The sequence below is a fragment of the Echinops telfairi genome, unplaced genomic scaffold, assembly GCF_000313985.2.
Source record: "Echinops telfairi isolate 266 unplaced genomic scaffold, ASM31398v2 ScPeMD7_41;HRSCAF=154, whole genome shotgun sequence".
NCBI classification, from domain to species: domain Eukaryota; kingdom Metazoa; phylum Chordata; class Mammalia; order Afrosoricida; family Tenrecidae; genus Echinops; species Echinops telfairi.
In genome coordinates, this window is record NW_022103939.1 from 700003 (window position 1) to 710012 (window position 10010).

Below are 10010 nucleotides of genomic sequence, written 5' to 3' on the forward strand. Positions count from 1 at the left end.
TCTCAAATCAGAACAAGATACACATATCCAAGGTGGTAGATTTTTGGTTTAAAGGAATAATGTCCTTACAATGGACAATGTCCAGATTTGGAACCAGCTACCTTGGAAGAGGTGTGCCGGTGCTTTAGGAGAGTGGCTTCTTGTGTTGGGAGAGTGATAGAACTTACTGTTTATGAGCATACGAGGGGGGCACCCCCCAAACACTGAAATTGTGCTGGGTAGAGCAGAGCTTTCGTAGCACACATTTTTCCTGCTAGGCGAGCATCGAGCAACTTGCTTCTGAGTTAGTGCACCCAGTTGTCTGGGAAGGTTCTTTCTGGTCACCTTGAATTTTTTCGTAAAATCAGTTTTGCTCTAATTTCATTTTTTTTTGTGTGTGTGTGATGGCCAATTTAAGAGCACAGGGTGTGGCTATGACATTTTGTTTCCTTCTTGGGAAAAATGTTGCAGAAACCGTTGTGATGTTGAACATAGCTTACAAGGACAGCACTATGGGAAAAACTCAAGTATACGAGTGGTTTTAAAAAAAGGTGAACTGTCCATTGATGACAAAACTCGTTCTGGACGTCTGTCAACTTCCCAAACAGATGTTCCCCCAGGTCAGCCTGTTAATCAAGCTTTCTATTTAAAGGTTCTGAAAAGATTGCATAACACTGTGTGACATAGAAGACTGGAGTTGTGGCAGACAGGGGACTGGTTTTACACCGCGACAATGTACCTGCTCATGCAGCCATCTCAATGTGCCGGTTTTTGGCAAAAACACAGCATGACTTTCTTGCTCCACGAACCTTACTCACCTGACCTCACACTATGCAACTTCTTTGTTTCCATGAATGCAGAGGAACATAAAAGGACAGCGATTTGATGACTTAGAAGAGGCGAAGGGGAAAAAAATGAGGGAAGTGCTGTCAGCCATCCAAACTGATGAGTTTGAAAAATTTTTCTGAGAATGGAATCAACAGATTTGACAAATGTATTAAGGGTAATGGAGAATACTTTGAAGGCGATGAGGTTGTTTTGTAAAAATCTTTAAATACATAGCTTTGGAAAAAAAATCCCATTTTGGGGGCGGTACTCCCTTGTATACTGGTGGCATAATGGTTAGGCATTGGGCTGCTAACTGCAAGGTCAGCGATTCGAAATTACTAATTTCTCTAAAGCTTTCTACTCCTGTAAAGTGTTAGAGTGTTGGAAACCCACAGGGGCAGTTCTACCCTGCCCTATAGGGTCACGATGAGTCAGAGTCTACACAATGGCAGTGAGAGAGAGAGAGAGAGAAAGACAGAGTATTACAAAGCAAGGATAAAAAGTGGTGGTGGTGGTGTGTGTGTGTGTGTATGTGATTGTCACAGAGTTGTCACACATATACACTTTTTCCTAATAATATTAAAATAAACATTGTCCTATATACATGTGTGTTCACATCTCGAATTATTTTCTCAGGATAGTTTTATTAAAGGGGAATCACTAGGAGAAGATTATGTACATCATAAAGACCCGAGACACAAATTCTGTCTATACATATCATTGCCTGACAGACTTTAAAACTTGGTACTTCATGAAAATAAAGATTAGTCCCGAAAATGAGTGAAGCCACACTTCCATCAGAAAGTAGATTTACACTTAGCTTTAGTGTGACGACACTCTGGAAAGTGCTGAGAACAACTGGGTCCTCTCTTCAGTTCCTTGCTAATGAGTACTTGGTGAGACCCCATGCAGCCCTGGAGATGGCACCACCTATCTTTTCAGATCTGCAAACTCCTCTTTTGTTTGATGCCACCAGGCTTGGTTCAGCTGTCTGGAGCTGAGGGAGCTGGGTTGGCTCCTGGCTTCAAGTCTTCTTGACAAATTCCCAGCCTGTGGTCGTGATAGGTTTCCTGGAGAGCTTGGGTTTGAATGTGCAGCCTGGAACTTTCTCTACCCTCACAGCATTTACTCCCTGTCTTCTGTCTTAGATTAGACTCATTCTGAACCTCCAGACCGATGTGAAAGACCTTTCGTAGTAGAACATCCTTTCCAGTCTGGAGCCTTATCTTAAAATGAATTCCCTTCTGGATAACAGCATGACGATTTCTGTTTAACATCTTCAAATAATCTCTGGCAGCAGCATCAGTGTGAAATATCCCTATTTCATCCTCTTGCACTAATAGCATGTACTTCTAGTGATACTGACTAGGGCAAATGTAGATATTGATGGGATTTTCTTTGGAGATTGGACTTTTTGGACTTAGGCTACAGAAAAAGGGAGACTGCAAAAGACCATTGTGAATTTGGGCTTCAGACAAGCAGGTGGCATGGTTACAAAGATGTGGGATATCACATTTTGACCCTCTGACCTATGATCCTTGGAGCCACATTTCTAGGGAGAGAGATCCTAGCTATTTGGGCTTTAGGGGCCAGGGACTAGTGATTACACATGAGACCAAGAGGATTCTCCGAACTGGAAATACCTTAGACCAGTATTGGGACCCCAGGGTACATTAACTAGATTGTCAGAAGGTAGGGAATAAGCCTGGATTGCTTCATCCCTGGGGATAGACTGAAAACAGAGTCTGAATCCAGGAATAGAATGTTATGATCCCAGACAAGTACCCAAGCACCCGCCTCACTATGCCACCCATCTCAGTCTCTTCATCTTGGGATCGCAGAGGAGCAGTGGAGTGAAAACATAGGCACATTAGGTAAAAAGGGAGAAGTGTTCTTTACATTAACCCTTGGCTACTGTGATCCCCCATGTGTTTTCTGATCTTGTTCTCCCTGCATGGTGACGTGGAGCCCCCTGCCTCCTCTCAAGTAGCATAGGGTTGCCAGCGATGCACATAGCTGGGGTTTCACAGCAAATATCTGTTGAGTGTGTTTCAGTTACACACAAATAGTGGGACGAAGCATAGCTTAATCCATGTGCCAAGGTCCTGGACTCTCCTCAAAATGACCCTCCACCTTCACTTCCAGGCTTGCTGATTTCCTCTGTGATTGATTTAGCTAGTGCTGCTAGAGGATCCCTGGTGGTGTAGTGGTTATGCATCAGGCTCCAATCTGCAAGATCGGCAGTTTGGAATCAGCAACAGCTTCACTGGAGAAAGCCTGGGCTTTCTACTCCCGTAATTAGTCGCAGTCTCAGAAACCTGCAGCGGGTCACCATGAGTCAGGATGGGCCCGATGGCATTGGGCTTGGTTTGGAGTGAGGGCTGCTAGGTGAGAATCACCACAGGTGGGCGGTTTTAACAAAGGGCAATTGATTTCTCATAGATAAGGAGGTCAGAAGACTGGGTTCAGGGTACTGGCTCTAGAGCAGCAGTTCTCAACCTGTGGGTCGCCATCCCTTTGGGGGTTAAACGACCCTTTCCCAGGGGTTGTCCGATTCATGACAGTAGCGAAATGATAGTGATGAAGTAGCAACAAAAATAATTTTATGGTTGGGGTCACCACCACATGAGGAACTGTCTGAAAGGGTCACGGCCTGAGGAAGGCGGAGAAGCACTGCTCTAGAGGGAAGTGTGCTCTCCCAGCTCCGGAGGAAGGTCCTGGTCTCCGTGGAGCCTTTGCTCGTGGGCAGTCTTGATGTGGCTTGAAGTCTCTTGCCCTAATTCTACTCTGCTCAATTGTTTGATCTCGTCTACCCCCTGACAGGAGATTGAATCATGCCATGCCATACATCAATCCCACCATATCTCTATAACCAAGACAACACATTCCCAAGTGGAGTTATAACCACAGGCATAGTGTTTAGACTTAAAACATTTTTTTAGGTATACAACTCACCCATAACAGGCTTCCCATTAGAACTGACTTTTTTTGGAGGTCAAGAATTCTAAGAGCCGGTCCCGGATCTGCTTGGTGCGGACCCCATAGATGAGGGGATTGAGGGCAGGTGGCAGCAGCAAGTAGATGTTGGAAAGAAGGATGTGCACAGGCTTTGGGACAGTGTGACGACCAAAGCGGTGCGTCAGGTAGGAGAAGAGACCAGGCACATAGAATGCCAGAATGACACAGATGTGGGAACTACATGTACCCAAGGCCTTGGCACGAGCCTCCCGGGTAGGCAGCCGTAATACAGCATGGGCAATGAGCCCATAGGAGCCGGCGATGCCCAGGATATCCAACCCTGATACAGCCAGTGAAAGTGCCAGTCCATACAAGTTGTTAACCCGTGTGTTACCCACCACCAGTTCCACCACCGCCATGTGTTCACAGTAGGAATGGCCTATACTCTTGGCTCGGAAGTGCCCAAATCGTGCTACCAGCAGAGGAAAAGGTACAACGATAGCCACAGCTTTCACGACCAGGGCCAAGATGACATAGCCGACACGAACTTTGGTGACTAGGACAGGATAGTGCAGTGGACGCCCTACTGCCACAGCGCGATCACAGGCCATAGCCAACAGCACCCCGGATTCCATGGCAGTCATTGCATGGACAAAGAACATCTGGACCAGGCATGCAGCATATGGTACAGGCTGAGGCCCCAGGCACAGCACAGCCAGTAGCCCTGGGGCTATAGATGTGGCTAAGCCCAGGTCTGTAGATGCCAATGTAGCCAGGAGCAGGAACATGGGCTGGTGCAGGGTGGTATCTGTCCGCACCACTGCCAACAACGTTCCATTGCCCAGCAGAGCCAGAAGATACATGGGCCCAAATACTAAGAGCAGCCAGGCCTGGGCACCCCCTAGCCCTGGAATACCAGTCAGTAGGAAGAAGGTTGGGCGCAGGCAGGTAGAGTTGGAATGCAGAGCTTCTTCCATCTGGTGGGAGTGGAGGGTAAAGTTTTAGAGCTTATGGGGACATGCCTTGCTAAGGGGAAGGACAAGGGTTAGACCTTGGTGGTGCCACTGTGATACCCATGGGTAGCTTAGGGTTAGGATCAAAGGGTTCTAGACTTCTCGTTGGAGGTTAGGAGTGCATAATCAAAGTCACAAGCCAGGCTAACATGGGAAAATCCTTTGTACCTGAAATCCCGTGAGTGTTGTAGGGAGAGAAATAGGATGCTGCTAGCGAGGAGAAGGGGTGGCGCTGCCTGCCTCAGTGGCCGCTGGTACAACTAGGAAGTCAGGCGAGGTTGGTGTTGAGAAGAGTGTGTCTCCTCAGGCTTCAAGTAGAGTTAGTCGCCCTCTCTGTAGATGGGGGGAAGTCAGTGCTAGGTAAGGATCAGAGCTCTGCCTGTCCTGTCTGTGGCTGTGCATCGGGGGAAGGTCGTTTACTTCTCTGGGCTTCAGCGTCGTCAGTTCTACTATAGCCGTGAGACAGTCCCACCTCTAACATTCTGGGAGCCAGCCCTCCAAGAGGGAAGTACAATGCCACAGTAGAAACAAGAGGGAAGGGAGACACGATTTGGAGGGAAGCCGGACTTCCCTCTGTCTGTCAGGAGAAAACCTAGGAGAATTTTTAGGTGCTCACATTTTTCTGAACTTGATGATATGATGCTCTTGAACACCAGCTGGAGAGTTGTCGTGGAGGCTTGATGGTAACAGAGAGAGACCGATGCTAGCCGGAAAAGGAACTTGCCTCCCTTGTCTTTGTTCCTTCTGCACGAGTCAGAAGGGAGTCCTCAGCAGAGCAGTTTCGGCCCTGGTGTCGGCAGAGCAGGGGTTAGAGAAAGGGGAGAAATCGCAGCTGGAGGAAGCATCTCTGGTGCTGGAGGAGGGAGACCAAGCAGAATGGACTCCTCTCGGAATCTAGCTCACGACAAGCACCTAACACACGTTACATGGAGAAATGACCAAGAAAGTATTGCAAGAGGCTTGACTGGGGACAAGTCTAAGCACTGTATCTTGAAATCTTCCTGTCTTGACTACTGCTTAAGGGAACCCTGTTATGGTTTTCTACTGGCTTCCTTCGGAACCCTTACCCCGCCCACCTGCACCACATTAACTCTTCCCTGCTCTATCTAGTTGTTCATTGCTAATGGGCTCACTAGCTCGGCACACTGAAGGAATCAGAGATGAGAAAAGGCAAAGAAAGAGCTGGGTGGAGGGGGAATAATCTAGGAAAGCGGATGCATCCTCTGGGAGGTCTTTGCTGACTCCCTGAAGTCTGGGAGGGAAGACCTTGCTTCGTTCTTCAGAAGTATCTGTCTCAGTCTACTATAATTATGTGTTTGTCTCTCTCTCCTCTAGATGGAATGAATCACAGGCATTGTTCCCATGAACCACAATATTGCCACTGTTTGTCACAATGTCTGACATGTAGTTGGGTAGGAAAAGATATTTATCACTTTTAATTGTTGGCCTAAACAGAGATTCTGCTAACTAACAGAGGTTTCCACAATTTCAGGAGCCTTAGATATTCACGGAAACAAGAGAGAATTCTTCACCATCCACCAAAGTCTAAATGTTTATAATGAGGCACATCCTATAAATCACACTATGCAAAGTCACACAGCAAACTCCACCAAGCTTATAGGGAACATGGAGTGAGGAGCACTACAAGGCAAAACTTCATCAGTACATCAGTCATCAGAGAGAGTAAATCAAAACCACAAATGAAATACTACTTTACCTCCACTCAGATATTATGATTTTAAAAAAAGGAAAGCAAGAAAAGTTGCAAAGGACAGGGAAATGGGAATAATTGTCCACTGCTGGTGGACATTCAGAACTGAACACTGCAATCACTGTAGAAGATAGTTTGGTGGTTGTTGAAAACCCTAAACACAGAACTTCCATATGACCCAGCAAGTCTGCTCTTGGCATGTATGTGTTCAAGGGACTGGAAAATGTAGACACAAACCCACATAAACACCGATGTTCATCATAGCACTGTTCACAAAAGCCAAAGGTGGAGATAAGCCAAATATGCATCAGCAGGTGAATGTATAAACAAACTATGGCAACACCTACAGTGAGATACTCTCCAACCCATAAGAGAAAGTCTTGACATATGTTATAATATGAATGGAGCTTAAAGACATTATACGGAGTGAAGCAAATCAACCACAAGGGGACTGATACTGAATAATCTCATTTATATGAAATAATTAATTTGCCTATTCAGGCAAATGTATAGAGATCAAATTTACTAGTGATCACCTGGAGTAGGAAAGAGGGGGAAGGGGGAAATAACAGTTTAGAAAGCATTACTTTGAAAAGACTTGAAGTTTCCTTATGGAAGGTGTGCAGTTGATGAGTTATGAGTTATTGTGAAATAGTGGAAGCAGCTTATCTGAGCCCAGGCGGAAAGCTGTAAAGCTAGCTGTGCTTGGGCATGGCTCAGGGCACACACAGTGAACTGACAGGCAGGCAGATGTGTGAGGAGTGTGCCTGCGTGCATTTTGGTTAGTCTTTCATCACTTGGGTTCCGTTGGGTGTGGTGCTCTGTGTCCACTTCGACTTTCTCACGGAGGAAGGCTGACATAAGAAAATATAAAATTCACATGATGCTCAGTTGCCTAGTCTATCAATTGTATTTGGACCAATTTGCAGTGAATCGCGTTTGTGCTTGATTCTATGCCAACTGGCAAGGCTATCCTGGCAACAACAAGACCCTGCCCTCAAGAAGCTCACAGTCAGATGGACATGAGTGATGCAAGCAGTTGTCAGACTGCTATGAAGGTGATTGCTTTACTCCTAGTCAGTGCCAGATATGGTTGTAGCAGAGAAAGGAAGCAGTGTCAAATCAATCCCCGAATAGTACTCTCATGCTTCTATCTTCACAGCAAGCATTTGAAATGCATACAATGAACCCCCCCAATTGTACAATTGAGCAAACGAAGGGAGAGAGAGATAAAGTGTCTTGTTCAATGTCGTACAGATTTTAAATGGTAGAATTAGAATACTCATTTAAATTGTCTAGCTTTTAGCTACACTACACTTTTAGCTATTTAGTGAGTAGGAGTTTAGGGCTTGGCCCAACCTCTGGTATATTCCGTTGCCTCATATGCTCGTGAAAATGGAACAATGAAGAAGAAAGAGAAGAGAACTGATGTCTTTGAATTATGGTGTTGGTGGGGAATATTGAATCTACCATGGACTGCCAGAAGTGAAAATAAACATGTCTCAGAGAAACTATAGCTCAACTACTCCTTAAAACAAGGACTTTGTCTCACTTAATTTGGGCATGCTATCCGGAGGAAAAGGTCCCGGGAGAAGGACATCATACTTGGTAGAGGGTTGGCAAAAAAAACGTGAGATGAGCTGGTTGACACAATGGCTGCCACAGGGGGTTCAAGCAATGGGCAGATTGTGAAGATGGCGCCGGACTGCCAAGTGTTTTGGTCTGTTGTACACGGGGTTGCCATGAGTAGGAACCGCCTCCATGTTAACAACAACAGGAGTTGTCTTGGATAGCTGGTATGGTAGACTGAAAAATGGCTTCCCCAAAATGTCTGATCTTAATCCCTGGAACCTGTAAATGTTACTTTATTTGAAAACGGGGTCTTTGTGGGTATGATTATTTTAAGGATCTTGATGCAGGAAGATTATCCTGGATGATCAAGATGACTAAGAGGATTGAAAAGTGATGCAAAGATGAAGCAGAGAGATGTTGCAAGATATCCACCTTGATGGTTGGAATCTCAGACGAGAGACAGTGTCTTTTCTAAAACCGTCTGTGTGAGATGTGACCCTTCCAGTACCTTTGATTTCAACCCAGTGATACTGATTTTAGACCTCCAGCCTCCTGAAGGAGATGAGTGAGTGCTTCATCAGCGTGCTACAACATTTCAATTGGTATGCTGTCCATTTCTGGACCTTTGGTTTTGGGTAATGCTTTCATTGCAGCTTGAACTTCGTTTAGTACCATTGGTTCTTGCTCATATGCTACCTCTTGAGATAGGGAATGCGTGCTAGTTCTTTTTGGTACAGTGACTGTGTACTCTATCCATCTTCTTTTGCTACTTCCTGCATCCTTCAATATTTTGCCCATAAAATCTTTCAATTTAGGCAATTGGAGGCTTGAACCTTTTCTTTAGTTCTTTCAATTTAAGATATGCTGAATGTATTCCAGGTCTTTGAAAATATCATTGTTATATCACTTTGTCTTCTCGAGCTGCCCTTTGAAATGTTCTGTTCAGCTCTTTGATGCCATCATTTCTTCATCTGCTTTAGCTACCCTACGATTAAGAGCAAGTGTCAGAGTCTCTTCAGACATCCAATTTGATATTAGTTTCTTTTTATGGCTTTTTGACTTCTTCATGAGTGATGTCCGTGTTGTCCTCCCACAGCTCATCAGGTGTTCTGTCATTTGTGTTCCATGCAGCAAATCTGTTCTGGAGATGTTCTCCAAATTCTGGTGCAAACTATTTATAGGCTTTTCTTTTTTGGTCAGTGTTGTTTTATTTTTGTTTTGTTTGTTTTCTTTTGCTGTGTTGTTTTGTTCTGTTTATTTTTTTGTGCTTATTATTGTCTCATTCATGCCTATCTAGATAAGATAGGCAGGATAAATAATCTGGAGGAGAAGACCACAGGGACTGACAGTTCTACGGAACATGGGAGAGGGAGAGGCGGGGGAAATGACGTGGGTGTTAACAAACTCAGGGACAAGGGAAGAACAATTGATCTAAAATCAATGGCGAGGTCAGTTTAAGATGCCTGGTAGGGCTTGATCAAGGGAAATGTAACTGAGAGGAATTACTGAAATTCGAATGAAGGCTGAACATGATAGTGGGACAAGACAAAAGTAAAATGAAATGGAGGAAAGAACTAGGAAAGCAAAAGGAAATAGAGGAAAGAACTAGTAAAAGGAAATAGAAAAAAGAAACAATGGGCACTTATAGAGGTCTAAATACAGGCATGTACATATGTAAATATATTTATATATGATGTTATATATAACAATAAGGAAATAGATCTATGTACATATATTTATGTTAAGTATTATAAAGGTGGCAGATGGACATTGGGTCTCTACCCAAAGCCTATCTATAGACAATTGGACATCCTCTCACAGAAGGGTCACAAGGAAGAGACGAGCCAGTCAGGGTTCATTATAGCACGGACGGAACATGCAACTTTCCTCTAGTTCTTTAATGCTTCCCGCCCCCCTACTATCATGACCCCAATTCTACCTTACAAATC

The 10010-nt window shown here is 44.8% G+C and overlaps 1 protein-coding gene across 1 annotated transcript; it reads right to left on the reverse strand.

Moving 5' to 3' along the window:
• Nucleotides 1-3779: 3779 nt before the first annotated feature.
• Nucleotides 3780-4751, reverse strand: LOC101647818 (olfactory receptor 52W1). Its single transcript, XM_004717124.3, has one exon. It carries the CDS (start codon nt 4740-4742, stop codon nt 3780-3782), a length of 963 nt encoding a protein of 320 aa, XP_004717181.1. The 5' UTR covers nt 4743-4751.
• Between the last annotated feature and the right edge of the window lie 5259 nt (nt 4752-10010).